Genomic DNA, 21,470 nt, shown 5'->3' with positions numbered 1-21,470 from the left:
TATTTTAGACATTTGTCTGAGAGATAAAATAAAACCCTTTCATCCATGTGGCAGTACTGCCTCGTAAATCTACATAAAACCATTCAAATAATCTTTTCTCTCAACAAGTTAAAAGACCTGATCATCTCTACTTATGCCAGTCATTCTTTTGTGAATGTGCATGGTTGACAAAGCTATCTTGAAAAATCTATTAATAATTTGCATGGTTAGCTTATGCATTGAGGGAAACTGTCAATGATGTTATGTTTTCTTTAAACCGGGCCGTTAATGGTCAACTGCGTTGTCAGCATCAGCGACTCAGCCTTGATAAGTGCCATTTATTGTACATCTGCACAGTGTTTATGTAAAGAAAGATTAAAAAAAAAAAAAAAAAAACACCCTACACATAAAGATGTCATTTGTTTTTGTTTTTTTATTGCAGTATCTACAATTATTTCCAGCAGACCAGAAGTGTAGAAGAAAAAAAGTTCATTTATCTTCATTCTAATCATTGTAGTTGTTCTAAAAGTAGCTGGCAACACTCGCCCACCTTCAGCGGTTCAGACATGGTGGAGTATTTTGATATCTGGGCGTTGACTCCGAGGGAGCGAGCCAAGTCCTGAGCCATCTGATCTGATGCCACGGTGGTGCCCAGAGCCACCAAGAGCCTGAACACAGCCTCCTTGTCCTGCACACACTCCAGAGCCCTGCTGGCCACGGACAGGCACTGCGCCTTGGCCTCCAGGTCGGGCTGGATGTGCAGGCAGCCGGCGTAGTTCAGCACCAGCGTGGCCAGGGCGACATGGATGTTCTTGTTGCAGACAGAGGCCAATTCAGCAGCACGTGACAGCACCTTGTCTCGCTGGCCCATGAGGAGGGCGCGGCCGTGCCTGCCGCTGAAGCAGTTACACAGAGTCCGCAGCGCCAGCATTTGGTTAGCGGGGCGTCCGTCGGGCCTCATCAGGTTCAGCAGGTGGTTGCACAGCTGGACTCCCTCCGCCTCCCCGCACAGGCTCTCATTAACCTGCGGATGGCGCACTGACAGCCTCATGATGTCCAGTACAGGAAAAACAATATCTGACATGCAGAGGGAAGGAGAAGAAAAGCTTGAGGAGAAACAAAAACCGCAAAAATGTTAAATATTAAACAGCGTCATCCTGTCAGAATTACCTTCAGGCCAGTGAGACGCTTTCCACAGGAGAGCGATCTGTTGGATAGTTGGCGGATGCTCTGAGTTTTGGGACCCACAGACACACAAAAGCAGCTTCTCCAGGCAATCCACGATGTCCTCAGAGAGCTTGTGCTCCTGTGGAGCTCCTCCATTCAACTCCTTCAGCTTGGCTGGAGGGTGGGGTGGGGTACATATCCACAGTTGGCATAGAAGCTTAAAAACACGTGATGACTGAGCTTTCTGAGTCTTTTCCGAAAATGCTCACCGATGATCTGTGAAGCACTGGCTTGTTCAAATGTCACACCGTCAGTCTTTGGGAAGTAAATGTTTGTCTTCTTGATGGCTGCTGAAGAGTAGGCACCTCCACCTACAGAAGTACAAAAACAGCACGGCATCATTAAAAGACCAAATCAACAGCATCCCATAGCTTTGGATGGCTGGGCAGAATCGTTCTTTTCTTTATCGCTTCTGGATGAAATGGTAAATGGACTGCATTTATGTAGCACTTTTCCATCTGAATCCGATGAGCAAAGTGCTTTACAATGATGCCTCGCATTCACCCATTCACACAAGTACACCAATGTCATGCAAGGCCCTCACTACACACCAGGAGTAACTTGGGGATTAAGGACCTTGCCTAAGGGTCCTTAACGATTTTCCCCGCCTGACGGGGGTTTGAACAGAAGATCCTCTGGTCTCAAGCCCACCGCTTACCACTAGACAATCACCTCCACAATGGTGAATCAGTTGTTGCTTCATCTGCTAAAGTTAGCTTACTGGAGGACCCTGCTGCAGAATACAACTATTTGTTCAAGAGCCAATAGTAAGTTGACCAACTTGTTAATGAGCAAAGGAGAAGAACTGTCGGTATTAATTTGAATCCACTCTGTCTACTTAAGTGCCTGTTTACACTGACTAGATCAAACAAAGCTAAGGCGGGAATGAAATTCTGATATGTTGGTCACAATACCCCAGCTTTTCAACAGTTTTGCCTTCTTGTATCATGGACTTGGTTAAACATTTCAACTGTGTTGGAGTTCTGACCTGTAAATGGATCCGCCACACCTACAGAAGTTGCTGGCTTCAAACCTGATCCAGGGATGTAGCGACCTGAACCTGGGAAGGAAGAAATATGAATAGCTCTTAACCAAAACACAACAGTAGGGAGCGCTCATGCTACAGAAAATGCTCAACATACCCGTGAAGGGATCCTCTGCAGAGCCTGGGCCATTATCGGAGGACCCAGGGATGTACCGAGCCGACCCTATCAAAGGAGGACAGAAAACCGGTTCAAGAAGGAAGTATTGATGTGAACCAAAAATGTAATAAAAAAAAAATTCTGTTTTTAAAAAGCAGAAAAAACAAAGCTCAAGTATCTCAGGATTCTTCGACCTCACCAGTGAATGGATCAATGCTGGTCCGCTGGGCGGGTCCCAACACATGGCCTTTACTGTTCTCAATGATAAAATTGGCCACCTGGTCGAGGAACATCGGACTGAGGTCGTTCTTCTGCAGGAAGTTGTGCGCTGTCAACCAGGGGTCGTCGGACACATTGTAAGGCAGCTTCATGGACGGCCCTCCCTCATTCACGTCGATGGTGAAGACGTAGTCATACTCCTGCGGGGGCTCCATAAGTTTTAACGACCGCTCTCGTGCATGCAGCTTACTCAGATTTGCATGGACATGACTTACCTTGCCTTCAAACATCACATTTTTGGATGTCTGTTGGTTTGAGCCGCTAACAACGTCACCTATTTTCACCCACCGGTCGTCGCTGACACTCCATTGGTACGCTTCCACATTCTGCCCATTTTTAATCATACGTGTCTGTCCATCACGATTTCCTGGAAGGACAATCACACAATGCATTACCATCTCTTGACTTCCGGCTGTTTGTTTTTTTAAATAAAAACTACTTATATTTAATGACCAGGCTCGTTAAGGTGTTCTCTTCCAGGCAGGTCTTCGATTTTGATGTCTCCGAGGTCGCCAGTCTTGGGATCGATCGTGGCTTTGGAGAGCTCGTCCTCAAAAGCCTGTATGTCTTCTGCATTGGCCGTGCGGTCCTCGGCTTCAGTAAACACACGGATGATACCATCACTGTGGGAAGAACAACCAAATCTGGATTAGAGAAAAAAAAACAGTCAGCCTTTAGCCTCTTTTAGGCAAAAAACAAAAATGTTGACCTTGCACCAACAGCTATGTCCCCATTCTGCAGAATACAGCAGCACCACACAGACTGAGAAGGCAGGCGGATGGTCTGAGAACATTCACCGTTTCTCCATATCCTCAGTGTCCGGTCCTCTCCAGTGCTTATGAAATCTGCTGCGAAAAACGCCTGCGGTGAGCAAATTATCACCATACTGCAAAAACTGAAAGGGTGCTGGCTTGATAAATAAAGCAGCACCATATCAATGAATAAATCTCTGTGTGAAGACAAACCTCGGCTGTTCGGGAAGACGGCTATGCTGTATATGTAACTGGTGTGGCTGTGATAGACTTGGACACATTCACCCGTCAGCATCCACCTTCTTATACTAGTGTCATTGCTGCAAGAGAAGAACTCAGTTCTGCTGATTACTGCTAACCCTCGGACACAGTCCTCGTGACCTAAAGTAGAAGACAAAACAAGGAGCTGTGAGCCTCGTGTCTACCATCAGCCCATCATAGCTGTTGAGAAATATGGAGGATTTACATGCAAAGCCTCAATATCCAACAAAAACAACTATCCAACAACCACTGATTACAAGTTTGCACAAACAAAAACAAGGATAACTGCTTTTTTTTTTAAGTTGTGGTTGAGCTTTGAGTTGCTCACCTGTAAAAGTCTTCTCACATCGCCCGGCTTTCCAAAGCTTTATTGTCTTATCTGCCGATCCAGACAGCATTAGACCTTGTTCGGGTAAGATTACGACAGCCCATACTGCTGCAGAGTGGCCCTGTGGCACAATCAGCAAATGCAGACTTTGCAGTTTTTGCTCAGTAATGCTATATGTTTATTGAACCACAGATGTCTATCAGGACCGGTCCAATTGGATTGGACTCACCACTTACCTGCAAGGTCATCATGCATTTGTCTTTGAGCCACACTTTGGCTGTCGTGTCCCATGATCCGCTCAAAAGTGTGCCAAACTTCCCAGAGGACAGACTGCAAACTGTGAAGGTTAAAGATCAGAGTTCAGCTCTGAGGTTTGACCTTAAACAGGAATGTGCACACATCCTTAGTGAGCAAAACTCACCTGTATTTTTGTGACCTCTGAGAATGAACAGTGGCTGTGGTTGGTCAAGCGAGAAAATGCAAATATTATTGTCATTTCCACCCGTGGCAATAAGTCCCCGTGGGTATGTTTCGCTGGGCCCAATGATGCACACACAGGATACGAAATTGGAGTGTCCAGACATACAATGCATCTCTGTGAAGTCTGTACCTAGGCTGTAAATCAGAGGGAAATAAGTCAAAAGAGTTTAAATTAAAGGGTTCATCCCTTTACATTTTGCACAAAATTGATATAATTTACTTTGTACTGAACTCTAGTTATCATAAAGTACTTTTATTTCTGTGGTATAATCACAAAATTATAGCAAATTTACTTTGTGTTGTCGACATTTAACCGGGTGTCTAAAAGTGCAGAAAGCTGTCAAACAAAGCTATTGTTCAAATTTCCAATCTTTCTATGCATTTCAGAAAAACTAAAACTTAACCTTACCCCAAACCATTTGCACTGAGGGCACTGTGACACCTGAAGTGCACAGTGCCCTCCCAGAAATTATTGTCAATTTCAGAAGCACAAAAAATAAATAAAAGAAAATAAAAAAAAATCTGAGTTCATCCCGGACAGTTTACAGAGTGTGTGGAACATCATCAAGGTGAATCTTGGTACACAAGGTCTTCTCCAATACCTCACACAAGTTCATCGTTGGGTGCGTTTTGATTCTGTCTGTGGCCAGAGGGCAGAGTCTCTGACAGCTGGTGAACTTGATGAAACCACAAGAACTTCATGAATTTTTGATCACTATGGCTTGTGCAAGTTGTTCTCATTGCCCTTGTTGTCAATACATTATTTCTACTTAAATATCTACTCACATTTAAAGTGGAAGTTTAAATTGTTTACAGCAGGGGTCACCAACACCCCTCCTGGAGATCACCTGTCTTACATGTTTTCCTAGATGTTCCTTCACACACCACGAATTAAGTCAACCAAACACGAACTTGTAAAAAAAAACTAGAGCCTAACAGATACGAGGTCTATTAGAAAAGAAACCAACCTTTTTATTTTTTTCAAAAACTATATGGATTTGAATCATGTGCGATTACATCAGTCAAGCTTGAACCCTCGTGTGCATGCGTGACTTTTTTCACGCCTGTCGGTTGCGTCATTCGCCTGTGGGCAAGCTTTGAGTGAGCACTGGTCCACCCCTCCCGTCGGAATTCCTTTGTCTGACTACTTGCTGAGAGACTGGCGCTTTGCTTGATCAAAATTTTTTCAGAAACTGTAAGGCACATCCAAGTAGACACCATTCAAGAAATTCAGATGGTTTTCGGTGAAAATTTTAATGGCTGATGAGAGATTAAGGAGTGTTACTATTGCTTTAAGGACAGCCCACGGCGCCTGACGGCGCCCCGAGCCGCCGTCGTCAGCCTGTTTTGAGCTGAAAACTTCCAAATTTAAGCCTGTGTTGACCTAGGACGTCGTGAGAGAACAGAGAACTTTCAGAAGAGGTCGGATTCAGCAGTTTATCCGGACATTCCACTGTTAAAGGAGATTTTGTAATGAAAGACGTGCGGACGGATTCGCGCGTCGGCACGCAGCTGCTCATCGCACGGCACCACAGAAAAACACCTCCGTGTCGATAACCATTCGTAAGATTCAGGCGGTTTTCGATGGCTTTCAGTCGAGTGAGTATCCGAGAAATTGTTTAACAGCTGGGCATGTTCAAACTTGTCCTGTAAGGGTTCCAACGGAGGTGTTTTGCTGTGGCGCCGTGTCATGAGCGGCTGGGTGCCGACGCGCGAATCCGTCCGCACGTCTTTCATTACAAAATCTCCTTTAACAGTGGAATGTCCGGATAAACTGCTGATCCCGACCTCGTATATTGGTTGGCCAATAATATCAACCAATATGGGCCTTCCACAAACCTATTCGTATCTGCGTTACTTTGGCAAAATTAAAATTCTTAGTCAGTCCCTTCGGCTGCTCCCTTGTTTTTCCACTCGGGGTCGCCACAGCAAATCCGAGGTGGATCTGCATTTGAATTGGTACAAGTTTTACGTTGGATGCCCTTCCTGACGCAACTTCACATTACATGGAGAAATTTGGCAGGGGTGGGGTTTGAACCAGGAACCTCCCGCACTGAAACCAAGTGTTCTAACTACTTAGCCCTGCCAATTATACCCAATTATGAAAACAGGCTAATGGAGGGGAGCAGGCAGAACTTTCTGTGGCTAAGTAAGGGGGTGCTAGTGTGCTGAGAGAGCAAATTGGGGGGAAACAATAAGCATAAACATATGCACACATATAAACACTCATGACTGTCAAAATTAAAACTATTACTTTACCAAAAAAATAATGCAGAAAAACACTTTGGCTGCTGGAAATGGTGTCATGATACATTTATTCCCAGCAGAGGGCACTCCAACCGCATACAAGTATGGCTAGAACCCCATCACCCCTTGGTCACATTTGCTACATGAGACAGGCAAAGTGACAAGCTGCTATGCATTTTCCATCAGAGTGACCGTTTTACAGCAACAGAAGACATCCTCCAATAAGGAGTTATGTCAAAAACTTGTGCCAAATCAACAGGCGAATCAATGTGCATATTTATGTATTTATTTTTATTTGCCTGTATCATATCACCTCCCAACAAAATTCATATCGGTTGGACTGTAGACAAGAAACAAATTTGACAAATCAGCTGCGACTGCAGCAGGTCTGTCTTTCTTAATGTTTAAAGTCATTTCTTTTTTCTTTTCCATTTCTTTCCTTCCTTTTTTGAAATATATAAAAAAAAGCTCTTTTACTCGATCCGTGGTTACAGAGAAAATGAATGACACAGCTAATTTGAGCAGCAGATAGAACTTGGCTGACTCAGTGCTAGGCTTTAAACACAAACTCATGTCTGCGAAAGAAATTGTGCTTTGTTAAATAATTGACATGTTTATGTGCGTTTTGACTCGCTCCACCCTTTAGTTACATCTGATCACCTATTACAGTTAGCATTCCGGGAGCTAGCTGCGGCTAAGTACCTTGTGTTCGGGACCCAGACTCTTCCTGTTCGGTCTCTAGACACAGATACAAAGGCTCCCTCTGGGAAAACAGCAGCTGTCAGACCTCTAACGTCCATTTCGTGGCCCGGAATGGAGCACCTGAGTTTATACGAGCTACATGATGCCATTTCGCTCCTTAGCCAAACTTCTTTATCCGAAAGAAACACCTGCGGACAGTTTTAGCGGAAGCTGTATGACGCACTTCCTTCAAAGTCTGACGTCACTTCCAGTAACGTTTTGTAAACATAGACCACTGAACTCTTGAGTTCAGTGACAGACTGGACAGAGCCCGAGTAACATCACCCATTGGTGCTCAGCCGAAATGACCCCATTTTCCGGATAGTAATAACATCTTTGTTAACTTTGTGTGGAAGAATAAGTGCCATCATCTGAAGAAAGCCTTACTTTGTGGATCTAAAGCCAAAAGTGGCTTGGTTCATAGTGACTGCGAATTCACCCCAGTTGAAGTCACCCCAATGTGTTTTGAGTGAAGTCACCCCACTGCGAATTCGCACTAGTTGAATTCACCCCACTGCGAACTCGCCCCAGTTGAAGTCACCCCAATGTGTTTTGAGTGAAGTCACCCCACTGCGAATTCGCACTAGTTGAATTCACCCCACTGCGAACTCGTCCCAGTTGAAGTCACCCAAGTGTGTTTTGAGTGAAGTCACCCCACTGCGAATTTACACTAGTTGAATTCACCCCACTGCGAACTCGCCCCAGTTGAAGTCACCTCAATGTGTTTTGAGTGAAGTCACCCCACTGCCAATTCGCACTAGTTAAATTCACCCCACTGCGAACTCGCCCCAGTTGAAGTCACCCCAATGTGTTTTGAGTGAAGTCACCCCACTGCCAATTTACACTAGTTGAATTCACCCCACTGCGAACTCGCCCCAGTTGAAGTCACCCCAATGTGTTTTGAGTGAAGTCACCCCACTGCCAATTCGCACTAGTTGAATTCACCCCACTGCAAACTCGCCCCAGTTGAAGTCACCCTAGTGTGTTTTGAGTGAAGTCACCCCACTGCGAATTCGCACTAGTTGAATTCACCCCACTGCAAACTCGCCCCAATTGAAGTCACCCCAGTGTGTTTTGAGAGTCACCCCACTGCGAATTCACACTAGTTGAATTCACCCCACTGCAAACTCGCCCCAATTGAAGTCACCCCAGTGTGTTTTAAGAGTCACCCCACTGCGAATTCGCACTAGTTGAATTCACCCCACTGCGAACTCGCCCCAGTTGAAGTCACCCCAGTGTGTTTTGAGTGAAGTCACCCCACTGCGAATCTGCACTAGTTGAATTCACCCCACTGCGAACTCGCCCCAGTTGAAGTCACCCCAGTGCGCTTTGAGTGAAGTCACCCCACTGCGAATCTGCACTAGTTGAATTCACCCCACTGCGAACTCGCCCCAGTTGAAGTCACCCCACTGTGTTTTGAGTGAAGTCACCCCACTGCCAATTTGCACTAGTTGAATTCACCCCACTGCGAACTCGCCCCAGTTGAAGTCACCCCAGTGTGCTTTGAGTGAAGTCACCCCACTGCGAATCTGCACTAGTTGAATTCACCCCACTGCGAACTCGCCCCAGTTGAAGTCACCCCAGTGTGTTTTGAGTGAAGTCACCCCACTGCCAATTTGCACTAGTTGAATTCACCCCACTGCGAACTCGCCCCAGTTGAAGTCACCCCAGTGTGTTTTGAGTGAAGTCACCCCACTGCCAATTTGCACTAGTTGAATTCACCCCACTGCGAACTCGCCCCAGTTGAAGTCACCCCAGCGTGTTTTGAGTGAAGTCACCCCACTCTAGTAACTCAATATTTCAAATTTGATATGTTCATGTACTAAATTATTAATATACACTAGTGACATAATACACTATTCTTACTCAAGTTTTGTTCCTGAGATGATGTTTTAAGGTAGAGAAATGTAATTGTCCGGTAAAAAGCCCATTGATGGGAGAAGCAGGAGTACTGCCCAGTTCTATATATCACACTGGCAGGTCCCTAACTTTAAAGCATTGATAGCTGGAGTGGGGTGACTTCACCTGGGGCGAGTTTGCAGTGGAGTGACTTCACTTGCTACCGTTTTGATTTACTGGACTTCATTGTTCCTTTATATTATTTGTTTTTAAGGGTTTACACTTTTTATGGACCTTGTGTCTAAGATAAAGCTACAAGTGTTAGCATGAGCAAATTCACTGCAATCTGGGATTGAACCTATATCGACCCTTTGCTTTGGGGGCAGCTCCTTTATCTGGAACCTATATGTTAACATCTGCGAGGAAGAGGTGACCGAGCCATGGATTTTGAAATAAACATCAGGTGCTGATTGATAACATTCTTTGCTGAACAACAGACATTAAACAAACATGCACAAACGTTGCAATGTTGCTGGTTGTGCTGCCACCCAGAAAGAAGAACTGTGGCCTTAAATTGATATTAAAAGTCACAATGAATAAATGTTTGAGGCCTTTTATTGTGATTGTCGTTAGGCATTTGTGGGTTTCCAAATAGAGTTATGTCCCAGATCAAAGTTCTTTGTTCACAAGGAAAAAAAGAAACAAACAAGCAACAACAACATTAACAAAAACAAACAACCAAACAAAAAACCCAAACAAATATGGCCGGGAACTTCCCACCAGTCCTAGGGTCCACTCGTCCTAGTATTATGGAGAGCATGTTGAAGTTTTTACATTCATGGTAGGCAATATGTTGCACTAAAGTAGGTTAAGTAATGTTACAAAAGTGTGACAATTAAAATAAAAAACAGTTATGGTGAAATACCGTTATTTGTTGATTTTCAATTCAACAGATTTATAGACAACAGTACAATTGGGTGATTATGGTGTAGGTCAACACAATCATTTTTGTAAATTGAACAAAACTGGATCTGGTTTGTTAGCTATTTGAAAATATGACATTTATTTGTGAACTTTAAAGTCAGTTTGGGGTTGCATTTTACACCATCAAATAATATAAAGAGGTTAGGACCACTGGACCACTGGACCCTAGGACCAGTGAACTCTCGTCAATATGGCTGACCATAAGCAAGTAAGTAAGCGGAGATGGCTTGATAATACTCATTGATGCATCACGACAGAAGACCTGTCCAAACCCAGCTACCATCAATGGAACTGAGGTGGACATCGTGGACTACTACAAGAACCTGGGTGTCCACATAGACAACAAACTGGACTGGCAATACTGGCTCTGTCCTGGGGGTTGAGCTGGAGTCTGTGGTGGAAGTGTCAGAGAGGAGGATGTTGAGGAAACTGCTCAGCATCCTGGACAACACCTCCCACCCCCTGCATGCCACACTGATGTCCTGTCAGAGCACCTTCAGCAATAGACTAAGACCACAAAGTTGCACCATAGAACACCACAGGAAGTCTTTCCTATCTGCAGCAATCAGACTATAATTCCTCCCCCTTCTGCAGGATTACTACATAATGAAGAGAGCTATTCACAGTTATTCAGTTCCTCAGAATTATGTGCAATATTGTCGAACATCATGTGCAATTGTCTTCCAGTCATTTCATGTAAATTTGTTGTACTTATTTTTTTAAAAAAATTGCTCACTGTTAACTGTTTCGGTAACCTGGGAAATAATTTCCTTCAGAATAAATAAAGTTGATCTTATCCTTGGAAAATATCCAATGTCAAATCTGAGCAAAACTTTACATTAAAATTTTGTGCAGAAAATATTTTTTTCTTAGCAACAAAGCCGTACCTGATGAAAAAAAAAAATCAGTCGACACGTGTTGCACTTTTTGTGTATAATTCGTATTTCTCTGAGTTCACATGGCATTTTCATTAAGATTTTAGAAATATCATATTTCCGAGTTATCACGAATTCAGCATAATGATATTCGGCTCTTTTAAAAGCCTGATTGGCTGCAGGTGCTGCTTTTACGGACCGGCTGCGGTGACAGTAAAACCCAAATATGTCACGGAGGAGAGCAAAAACTTCAGCAAATGCCCCGACTAAGGAGCAGGTCTGCTTTGAAAAGCGACAAAGCGGATTGTCTCTTTTCATTAAGCAATTTGAGAAAGAAGGTTGGGAAATTTTACATCGTGGTTTATGTGTTTTTGGTGAAGTTCACGCTAAAACGCACTTGAATTTCTTTCTGAACAGCACGACAGCGCATGAACGAGCTCGAGGCTAAGACCGACGACATGCTAGCAACGGTGGATAAAGTTTTTAAAATAGAGCTGATGAAAAAGCCTTCTTCCCTTCTAAACACACTCATAGGGGATCTAATTAAAGGTGAGTCGGTGTGTTACCTTGATAATGGATGTATGTTCTGCAACACAACTCGCCTAACTTGATTAATTTTTAATCAGAGGAGGGGATTTCCTCAAGTGAGGTCTCAATTCTGGCCACAAAAGTGAGTATTGTCATTGGGCCATACGAAAATACGAAATGGAGCAGAGTGAACCAGACTGACTCCAAATTATTACCTTTATTGAATTGTTTAGCTTTTGTTTTTTTGTGAGATGCGCTCAGTAAATGTAGTCGGGGTAGGTGCGCCATCTGGCGTTCAAGAGATGAAACTTCAGTCAATAGGTCAGTTTACTCTATTTCGTTACGTTTTTTTTTTTTACCCCAATTTAGTTATAGTGCAGCAGATAACTGAAACAATCATGCAAATGGTGATAAAAGCATCAAATTAAGCAGAAATACTCCTCAGACAATCCTCTTTTGAAAAAACAGATTGGCCACTTGACTTTTCAATCGGTGGACAGGTAGGGGTCAATTGAAGAATTACACAGAGGTCAAAATTAAAAGATGCTCCAATCATATTGAAAAATATTCCACATCATTTGCCTGATCATAAAGATTCCAAAAAGGTATAGTTTAGACTATCTGTGACTGAATTCTATGGAGTTACGGGATAAAAACAGCAAGAATGGTAACAAAGGTCAGTGTCATTCTGTAGTTAAAGTTGCTCCAATTTTGGTAAAAAGTGATGCAAATTATTGGTTGAGCTAATAGGATTAATAAATGGAATAGTGTTGACAGTGTTGAATGATTGGTCTCCAAAGTAAAGGTCAAACAAGGTCTACGTCTATTGGATTCTATGACATGTGACATGTTACCCCGTAACATGATAAGTAACGATGATACATGATCCAAACTATTCCTTTTTAAAACTGCATTAACTCAACTAGTAATTTGCATCATGTTTTACCAAAATTGGAGCAACTTTAACTTTTGACCCCTGTACAAAATGAAACTGACCTTTGTTACCATTCTTGCTGTTTTTATCCTGTAACTCCATAGAATTCAATCACAGATAGTCCAAACTATACCTTTTTGCAATCTTTATGATCAGGCAAATAATGTGGAATATTTTTCAATGTGATTAGAGCATCTTTTAATATTAACCTCTATGTAATTCTTCAAGCGGCCAATCGTTTTATTCAAGAGTACTGTCTGAGAAGTATTTCTGCTGAATTTGATGCTTTTATCACCATTTGCAGGATTCCCCTCTGAATATTCTCTTATCTGCTGCACTATTATCAGTCTCCATTTCATCCTATTTCGCTAAAAAAAGTTAATAAAAGTACTTAATTGAATCATATTTGGAGTCAGTCTGCTTCATTTCGTTATGTTTAACCCCTGTTTAATTATCAGTCCATATTTCGCTTAAAAAATTTAAATAAAAGTAATTAAGTGAATCATATTTAATCAATTTTGGATTATTAGGCTCCATTTCGCATTTTAGTATAGCTGATTGTCATTTATTTTTCATAGAGTATACTGCCATTTAAAGGTCCGATTATTATTATACTTTTTTGCAGCAGGAGTTTCCAGAGATGAAACGGTCGCTGACAAGAACACTCAGCAAAAAAGGTGGATAAAGCCTGAAAAAAAGACTCTGAAGCAGCTCAAAATCAGTTTGAAATAAAACTTTAACAATGTTTCAAAACTAATGTAGTGAAAGAAAATGATGCTGCATCTACCCAACCAGCTCTGAGATCATCAACCAGGACAACAAAGGTAGGTGATGTTTGTAAGCTTGAAAAAAAAAGATGGGGTGGGGGGGTTTGATCCACGCAATGCGAAAGCAGACATATTCAGAAGTTTTTTGCAATTCCCAAAACTGCCCACCACTTCCGGAAGGATGCTGCTGCTTCTGGATTTGGAATGAGGCTCTTCAGCGGGCATCACAGTTGCCTAGCAACCTTGTAAAATTACTTAGGTGGGATAAGATTACATTTTGCTGAAATGCACAGTCTTAAATATTGTGCAGCAGTTTTGAGTACTAATTTAAATCTTATGCAGCAGCATATTTTCTGTACGGTTTGTCTTTATCATCCCAGCTTTTTTGCAAAAGCCCAGCATGTACATGATGCAAAGTGCAGAGGTGGCTTTCACTTTGCACAGTATCTGTAGCAGCTTTAGTAATTTGCTGTTGGGCGTAAAGTACGACAACATAAAAGCGGCGTGACTATGGATTTCTAAATGTTCAGACTAAATATTATGTAAGATTGGAGGTGTTTTCTGTTTCAGGTGTGCTGAGCAGACATCTAGGGTTTGGAAGATTTCCAAAACTCTCCTCAGAGACTCTGAATACCCCAATACTGGCTCAGTGAGAGGAGTATACTACAGACTCAGCCTGAAAAAGACCTGATTTCCTATCAAATGATTTTAATTTTATTGGGTTAATGTCACGCAGTCTTAACTCCACCCTGTAAAAAGATGGTCTTTTTTGACTGACTGTGTCGTTTATTTCTTAATCTGAACTTTGACTGCTGACTGGTTGAGCGCACCGACATTATCGCAGGTGGAAAACCCTGGGTTCAGATAGTAAAAGTCCGACCACACTTGTGTTTTATCCAGCAGTTTTAAGACTTATTTTATTAAGATGGCGCTTAAGATCTGCTCATATAGTAGATTTGTAACTTTTTTTTTTTTCTCTGCCTGACTGCTACTTCTTCTGAAAGATTTGCATGAGGTTTGTTGTCCATTCATGAAGACTTGATGGTTCTTTGGACTGTTATCACTGTTTAAAACTGAAAACGGTGCCCTCTGGAGTTTGCTTAGCATTTTATATCAGAAATTTTGCACATTTGAGGTCATTTCCATTGTTACTGTAACAATCTTGTGCTTTGACTTGTAAAAATTGTTTTTCATAGTCTGCTTATATCTGTTTAGGGAGTTGCAGGATCAAAAAGAGCGCGGACACTGGTCGCCAGTAGTAGTGCTGGGAATCTTGGGTAAGTATAGATCATCTCATTTGGTGCATTTCTTGTTGTCCTCCGTATGGAGACCTTGACGTTGTTGGTTTCTTCAGGGGGACCTCAGTCACAGTCAAAAGGACCCAAAGTCGCCTGGCTAAGCCCACTGAGGAGAACAAGGCTAAACTAAGGTTTGTTGGTTTAATTGTGGTTTGTGGCTGCGTTCAGGTAGAATGTAAAATCTGTTTGTTGCAGGTCTGTGGTCTCTGCCGGTGATCTGCACTGTTCCATGGCAGGATCCTGTGCACATATCACAGTCACCACGGCACAGGGACAGGTACTTTGCATTTTGGCGAGCGTGCACCCTGTGTTGCATTCATAAAGCATTTTGCATGTCCCCCCCCACCCCCCCAGACTTTATCTTTCTCCGACGAGACGAAGGACAAGATTAATTTGGAGTTGCTGGATGATGTGGCCTGGTGTCAGATTCAACGGCTGACGGTAACACCACCTTTTGGTTTTTGGTGTGAGTGTAGTTGGTTTTGTGACATCCAAAATTAAAATGTCAAATTTTCAGAGGTTAATGGAACATCTTTCAAGACGAAATCAGTGCCAGCAGTGAGAAATGTCTCCTACCTGCTGACCAGCTCTCTTCTTTAAACAGTGATTCTGTCTGTCTCTTACCTTTTTTTGTTTTAACAAAATAAATCTTATTTTTAATCATCCCTTGTTTATTTTATCAACTGTTTTGGTCTAACATGCATTAAGTGTAAATGAGTGTGTACATCTTAAACTGACTCCTATGTTGGACTTAAATTCCTAATATTTAAATGAGCCAAATGTCATGTAGCTAATCAAACAGAACTTGGTCTGAGCCCGATGCACAGTTTGGACAAACGTGAGCATAAACACAGGAGGAAAACTTAACTATTGTCATTAGTTGCAATTAAACACTGTTGATTTGTAACTAGAATGTCTGTCTGCATCACTGCTGCCATTGTCTCATATAGTACTTGTCTTGCAGAAACTTATGAGTCTACTTTAGTGGTACCATGACTGGATGGACCATGGCTTCAGTCTTCATCATAGTGGTGATAAAACATCAGCACAAGGTTTGGTTTGTCACTAAACTTAAAATCTACAGTTCTTCAGGAAGCAGCACTTCTGCTTTATTTTTATAGTTTCAGCCAAAAGTTGTGATTCAACCTCTGGCAAACACTTTAATGACGGCACTGACTTGACAACATGCTGTTTAAGCTCGGTACGGTTACAATGTCAAAACTTAAAAAAAAAAAAAAAAAAAAGCACAAGAACAGCAAATATTTAGAATGGCTATAATGGATCACAGTTGAGTATTCAGGGACTCCATCTCAACTTCCTCTGGCTGTTTCTGGGGGTTGGGATCACGGGACTTTGGGGTCACGGTACTGCTGGTAGCTAAGTCTCTGTGTTGATTTGGCATGGAGTTCATCCGCGGGTAGAAAGGACCCACCAGCCAGTTGAGCGGCGTATTGTTGACCAGGTAATCCATGATGTGGTCCAGGGTACTGATCATTCTTCCAAGCTGGACTCTGCTGCTGGTCAGCACACTGCCTGGTAACTCCCCGAGGCCGTTAGTCTGACGGAAGCTAGTGTAGACCTGTGAGGCAGAGTGGCTCAGGGAGCGCGCCTCCTGCTGGATGTGACTGGGAAGACCCTGGAGGCCAGACGCCAAAACAAAACACGTTGTCTGGAGCTGCTGGGTTAGGGAGCGTGCCAGAGCCAAAGTACGAGACTCTATTACCTAAAACAGGAGAGACTTGGTTAACTCCAGACCACTGATCTGAGCATTCAGATAAGCTCCAGTATGTGGAAACTTCCACTGATATCTTTGTACACATGTATCTCTTCACCTCCGCCTCATGATCAGTCTGGTTTGGGCTACTGGACTTCCACCCCACTAAAGAGTTCAACTTGTTGTTGACCATCTGGTTAGCCCCGTCAATGTTCCTCCTGCCGTATTCAATCTACAACAAATTCAACTTGAGCTTCAGTGAAGTCCAGTATTTTAATGAAAATGGTCTGAATATGAAACATCTATTATTGTGCAGTGACGGTTCAATACTCACCAAATCAACAGCGTTGTTGAGCTGAGAAATTAATTCTCGGCTACGTTGCTTCCCATCACGGATTTTTGCCACAGTGCTACTATACGCCCTTTTTCGGAGTTTGGTGGAGAGGGAGCCCAGACGGACATAATAGCTTGGCGCTTTCTCGTCGAAGCCTTTCACAGTTTTGGCTTCCAGCTCTACCTCAAAAAAAGGGGGAGGGGGATTTATTTCAATAAGACTATAACCACCTCATACCTATGACAACTTACTGCATGTTTAGCATACGATGAAGCCAGTCATTTTTTGGCAGTGTGACGCCAATCTTTGGATTGAACATTTCATTCTGATTTCCTGGTATGAGCCATACTTACCCAGCTCTTCTTCGCTTAACGGGAGATACTGTTCCACCAGGTTCTCAGAGGTACTCAGGGCTGTGTCCATGCCACTGCTGACCAGTCGAGCCACACGGCTTTCCAACACCGTGCTGACACTCCCACCAACTGTAGCTTTGGTCCTCTCCATCCCATCCTGCACCACTCCCCTAGTCTTTGCCACAACACTGTTCAGGGTATCTGAGACCGTATCCTTGGCGTTGGACACAGTGACAGTCACAGAATCTTTAGCGCTAGTTACTGCATCCTTGGCACTGGAAACAATCTAGGAAGGGATAGAATGATCTTAAGATGAAGAAATGGCAGCAGAGCAAGCCTCCGCCAGGAACCTTCTGGAATTTGGCAGAGGATTGGAGCTATCACAAAGTGGTACCTGCTCAGAAGGTTGGTGAAGAATTGGTAGTTTTCTCTCAAGTTTGTCCAGACCTTTACAGGCTAGATCATTAGCAATGGTGACTGCAAACAAGAGGATGTAGGGAATTGGAAAATAGAGTCAATATTGAAAGCTGCAACAGAAAAGTCAGTCATAGAGAAAGTGAGGAAGACAAAACTGGGTGAAGGGCCAGAATGACTAAGCCGGCTAACTCGAGCTTCCGGTTTCAGAACATGACTCATCTGATCAGCACCTCAGTGTCCACACAGTTAAAATTGTTTTGTTAAATTGTTATATTGGTTATTTGTGATATCTAAAGATTCTCACTTTGAGGTTCCAGCTTTTCGATGATGGGGGACGCAGTGGTGAAGGCGACGGAGGTGATGGCCCGTACGCCGTGTTCGGCGGCCTCACACACACACCGGATGTAAGGGTAGGTGTCCTTTGTGTTGGAATACACACTGGACACCAAACCGTAGGTTGAGCTCACCAGAGGGAGGCTGGTCACTCTCTCCACCACATTCTGTGGACATTTAGAAGAAACAATCTCTGTGGTACTCAAATTTACAACAAAGAATTTCTGTGGTTCGACAGTGTCCAAACATTTGACTGGTATTTTTTGTGTGTGTGTGTGTGTGTGTGTAAAATCTGTTTCAATCCTCGTGTATAATGAACCAGCTTCTAACAAGTCTGAACCAACAGCAAACTGGTTATATACATTTAATTCAATAAAAAAAAAAAAAAATTAGAACAGAGGAAATCTTGTGAATGTAAATTAAATTCTCAAAAATTTAACCTGACAATTTCCAGAATGAATAGGTCGGGAAAGTGAGATATATTCCACTCTTGCAATGTATTTGAAGTCAAATAAAAACACCCTTTAACAAACTTACCTGTGAGACGATTTCAACTGCTGCCATGTCAGCGAAGATCCCTGTAAATATGATAATAATAAGCAATAACAAAAAATTCGAATGTCAGGCTTTTTAATCGAAATTAAGTGCGCACTTTAACTTCCGGACTACAGTAACCAGTCAAAAAAAAAAAAAGGCACTAACGTTACGTTATTTATAAAGGTAGAGGCGAGCTTTTACGTTGTTTTTTTTTTTTTTAATTAAAAAAAAATATACAACTCACCCGTCGATATAAACAGAAAAAGGCGCTCAGTCAGCTGACTAATACGGGACCTCACGCGACTCCAGTTGAATTTATATTCTCCAAATATCGCGAGATGAAGCCAGACTGTGACGTGGAGAATTTTCTGGGGCAAAGGTAAAGGGATTAAAGTTCATCGCCACGCTGACGCAGAATCAGGGCAGGATGCAAGATATAAAACTTACCACGTTCAAATGCCGATTTTTAGAATCAGATCACTGTTTACACATAAATACACATTTTTGATTGTTCCTGCTGCAAACCAGGGGCGCATCCGGACGCAAATTGTGTGTGTGTGTGTGTGTGTGTGTGTGTGTGTGTGTGTGTGTGTGTGTGTGTGTGTGTGTGTGTGTGTGTGTGTGTGTGTGTGTGTGTGTGTGTGTGTGTGTGTGTGTGTTAAAAGGACCACTTCTGAAGACCTTTTTCATACTTATACTACTTATCATTATTTTAAGAACTAAAATGTTTAAATCAATATTCATCTGGGTCTAACTTTTACTATAATTCTAGATTAAGTTTGAGGAGCCATATAAAAATAACTAGTTTAACTTTTCATCATAGGGGGATGTGAAGCAAAACCTTTTAATGTCATGTTTAGGCTTTAGCATTAGTGGGTGTGTTTGGGGTTCCAGCTTTAAAATCAGGTCAGTTTAAATGGGGGAAGCCAGAAATATGAAAATGAGTACGACTCTTGTGGTTAATAATCTTATCAAACAAATATGTAGACTGTGATATCAATTTTGTTTAAAGGAAAGGAAAAGGTGAAAAATGTGCAAAAGAAAATACATAAGATACATTAAGCAGTACAGCTAAATTGCAGAGATTAGGATGAGAAAATAGTAAAAAAAAAAAAAAACCCAGAATGCATACCTGGACATTAAAAAAAAACTTCTCGGTACCTTCAGCGGCCCCCAGTCTTCCTGGCGACAAAGGTCCACTTTCACCAAAAAAAAAAAAAGAAAAAAAAAAGACCCCCCCCCAGCTACAGACCTGCGATCTTAAATAGTACTGAATGAAGTAAAAGCTGTAAAAATGTCTATATTCTTAAGTCTTTATATAATGTGTATAATGTGTGGTTAAAGTCTGTCTATAATACGATGCTGCATTCGAAAACAGCAGGAATGGTTAGTGAGTGAAAAATAATCTCATTCAGGAGGAGAACTTTGCTGTTTTCTTGACTGTCTCCATCTTATTTTACGTTAAACGCAAAGACGTGATCACAAAAAGGTAGCTGGTGAACAGCTTATGACTTGGCTGTGAAAAAACCTTTCAGATTTATTTATTTATTGCTTTAATCCCTGAAGGTAAGAGGTTAAATCAGGGGAATTCCATTCCAAACACTCATGTGACCAAACTCAGGCACTCTCTTTCTGGGAACGGCATTACGTTATGCACTCATAAAAGATTTATTTTTTTTAATCAGTTGACTGTCTGGTCAAAGTAATCAAAAGGCAAACAGAAACTCTGCATCCCAACTTGTGAAAGTAACCGGTCAAAAACAAATGTAGCCATTTAACTCACCAAATTAAAAGGTCACATAAAGAGGATTAAATTGGATGGATGGATTATTAGTGCAGCAGTTAAGAGAATATTTAGAGCGAAATCGTGCAAATGGTGATACAAGCACCAAAGTTGGCACAAATACTCCTTAGACATTACTCTTTTGAAAAAAAACCACTGGCCACTTGAATTGTCAATAAGCAAGAATTACACAGGAGTCAAAATTAAAAATGCTCAAATCATTTTGAAAATTACACATTATTTGTCTGGTTGTAAAGATTCCAAAAAGGTATAGTTCGGACTATCTATGACTGAATGTTATGGGGTAAAAACAGCAAAAATGGTGACAAAGGTCAATTTCACTTTGTACAGGGGTCAAAAGTTAAAGTTGCTCCCATTCTGGTAAAAAATTATGCATATTATTAGTTGAGTTAACAGGGATTTAAAAAGGTAGTATATAGTTTGGACCATGTATCATGCTTAGTTATCATGTTACAGGCTAACATATGTCACATGTCATAGAATCCAATGGACGTTGACCTTGTTTGACCTTTACTTTGGAGACCAAACATTCAACACAATCAAAACTATTCCATTTATTAATCCTATTAGCGCACCTAATAATTTGCATCATTTTTTACCAAAATTGGAGCAACTTTAACTTTTGACCCCTGTACAAACTGAAACTGACCTTTGTCACCATTTTTGCTGTTTTTACCCCATAACTCCTGATCATTCAGTCATAGATAGTCCAAACTATACCTTTTTGGAATCTTTACGATCAGACAAATAATGTGGTGTAGTTTTCAAAATGATTTGCACATTTTTAATTTTGACCCCTGTGTAATTCTTCAATTGACCTCTACCTGGCCGCGTATTAAAAATTCAAGTGGCCAGTCATTTTTTTTTTTCAAGAGAGTAATATCTAAGGAGTATTTGTGCCAACTTTGGTGCTTGTATCACCATTTGCACGATTGTTTCAGTTATCTGCTGCACTATATAGAAAATTACTGGCTCAACACTGGACACGTAGTGTGCTCATCGGTGCACTTCACCTGCTGGTGCTCACATTCATTCATCTGCTAGCAACCAGTTATGCAACAGAAAAAGAAAGCAAAACCAGAAGTAAAGTAACAGATTGTCTGGCTGGGAATGATACTGTATATATACAGTCTATGGATCATACCAATACATTTTGTCTATACTGCCAATTAGTGATATTAAGCGGAAACACTTTGAAACAAATGTAACGTCCATGTTTTGGAAGATTGTGCAGGAGTCTAAATCAGTGCAGGTTCTGAACCGACTGAACTGTCTGAACCGACTGAACCTGCACCAGGTTCTTTTATGTATTTATTA

The 21,470-nt window shown here is 41.9% G+C and overlaps 3 protein-coding genes across 4 annotated transcripts; 1 reads left to right on the top strand and 2 right to left on the bottom strand.

Moving 5' to 3' along the window:
- Window positions 1-392: 392 nt before the first annotated feature.
- On the bottom strand, window positions 393-7,601 carry plaa (phospholipase A2-activating protein). Its single transcript, XM_034164721.1, has 14 exons — window positions 7,398-7,601; window positions 4,390-4,583; window positions 4,205-4,305; window positions 3,969-4,089; window positions 3,593-3,760; window positions 3,337-3,472; window positions 3,081-3,250; window positions 2,843-2,994; window positions 2,548-2,767; window positions 2,349-2,414; window positions 2,195-2,266; window positions 1,416-1,517; window positions 1,150-1,320; window positions 393-1,056 (listed from the first exon to the last, which is right to left on the bottom strand). Exons 1-14 carry the CDS (start codon window positions 7,544-7,546, stop codon window positions 488-490), a joined length of 2,391 nt encoding a protein of 796 aa, XP_034020612.1. The 5' UTR covers window positions 7,547-7,601; the 3' UTR covers window positions 393-487.
- A 3,759-nt stretch (window positions 7,602-11,360) lies between these two features.
- cdca9 (cell division cycle associated 9) lies at window positions 11,361-15,888 on the top strand. Its single transcript, XM_034165038.1, has 10 exons — window positions 11,361-11,472; window positions 11,552-11,683; window positions 11,761-11,804; window positions 13,222-13,273; window positions 13,359-13,420; window positions 14,579-14,640; window positions 14,718-14,792; window positions 14,857-14,938; window positions 15,016-15,102; window positions 15,179-15,888. Exons 1-10 carry the CDS (start codon window positions 11,361-11,363, stop codon window positions 15,221-15,223), a joined length of 753 nt encoding a protein of 250 aa, XP_034020929.1. The 3' UTR covers window positions 15,224-15,888.
- Window positions 15,889-15,898: 10 nt separating this feature from the next.
- On the bottom strand, window positions 15,899-18,737 carry plin2 (perilipin 2). 2 transcript variants are annotated; one of them, XM_034164767.1, is made up of 8 exons: window positions 18,594-18,737; window positions 18,350-18,390; window positions 17,784-17,979; window positions 17,457-17,539; window positions 17,063-17,348; window positions 16,710-16,888; window positions 16,494-16,607; window positions 15,899-16,384 (listed from the first exon to the last, which is right to left on the bottom strand). In XM_034164767.1, the coding sequence occupies exons 2-8, from the start codon at window positions 18,374-18,376 to the stop codon at window positions 15,944-15,946; spliced, it is 1,326 nt and encodes a 441-aa protein (XP_034020658.1). In that variant the 5' UTR covers window positions 18,377-18,390; window positions 18,594-18,737; the 3' UTR covers window positions 15,899-15,943. The 2 variants fall into 2 exon arrangements, with proteins under 2 accessions (XP_034020658.1, XP_034020657.1); XM_034164766.1 differs by having other exon boundaries at window positions 18,350-18,387; window positions 18,592-18,693.
- Window positions 18,738-21,470: the final 2,733 nt, after the last annotated feature.

The sequence above is a fragment of the Thalassophryne amazonica genome, chromosome 23, assembly GCF_902500255.1.
Source record: "Thalassophryne amazonica chromosome 23, fThaAma1.1, whole genome shotgun sequence".
NCBI classification, from domain to species: domain Eukaryota; kingdom Metazoa; phylum Chordata; class Actinopteri; order Batrachoidiformes; family Batrachoididae; genus Thalassophryne; species Thalassophryne amazonica.
Note: the sequence above shows the minus strand (reverse complement) of the source record. Positions and strands in the feature narration are given on the sequence as shown.

Coding starts and splice junctions, on each gene's coding strand:
- plaa (XM_034164721.1), bottom strand. CDS start 7,546: ATGGCATCATGTAGCTCGTATAAACTCAGGTGCTCCATTCCGGGCCAC. Junction 1,321..1,415: donor CAGTGCTTCACAGATCATCG/GTGAGCATTTTC, acceptor CCCACCCTCCAG/CCAAGCTGAAGGAGTTGAAT. Junction 1,057..1,149: donor AGCGTCTCACTGGCCTGAAG/GTAATTCTGACA, acceptor TCTGCATGTCAG/ATATTGTTTTTCCTGTACTG.
- cdca9 (XM_034165038.1), top strand. CDS start 11,361: ATGTCACGGAGGAGAGCAAAAACTTCAGCAAATGCCCCGACTAAGGAG. Junction 13,274..13,358: donor AAGAACACTCAGCAAAAAAG/GTGGATAAAGCC, acceptor AAACTAATGTAG/TGAAAGAAAATGATGCTGCA. Junction 14,793..14,856: donor GAGAACAAGGCTAAACTAAG/GTTTGTTGGTTT, acceptor TGTTTGTTGCAG/GTCTGTGGTCTCTGCCGGTG.
- plin2 (XM_034164767.1), bottom strand. CDS start 18,376: ATGGCAGCAGTTGAAATCGTCTCACAG. Junction 17,980..18,349: donor CAGTTGAAATCGTCTCACAG/GTAAGTTTGTTA, acceptor AAATGTCCACAG/AATGTGGTGGAGAGAGTGAC. Junction 17,349..17,456: donor TTCACCAACCTTCTGAGCAG/GTACCACTTTGT, acceptor ATCCCTTCCTAG/ATTGTTTCCAGTGCCAAGGA.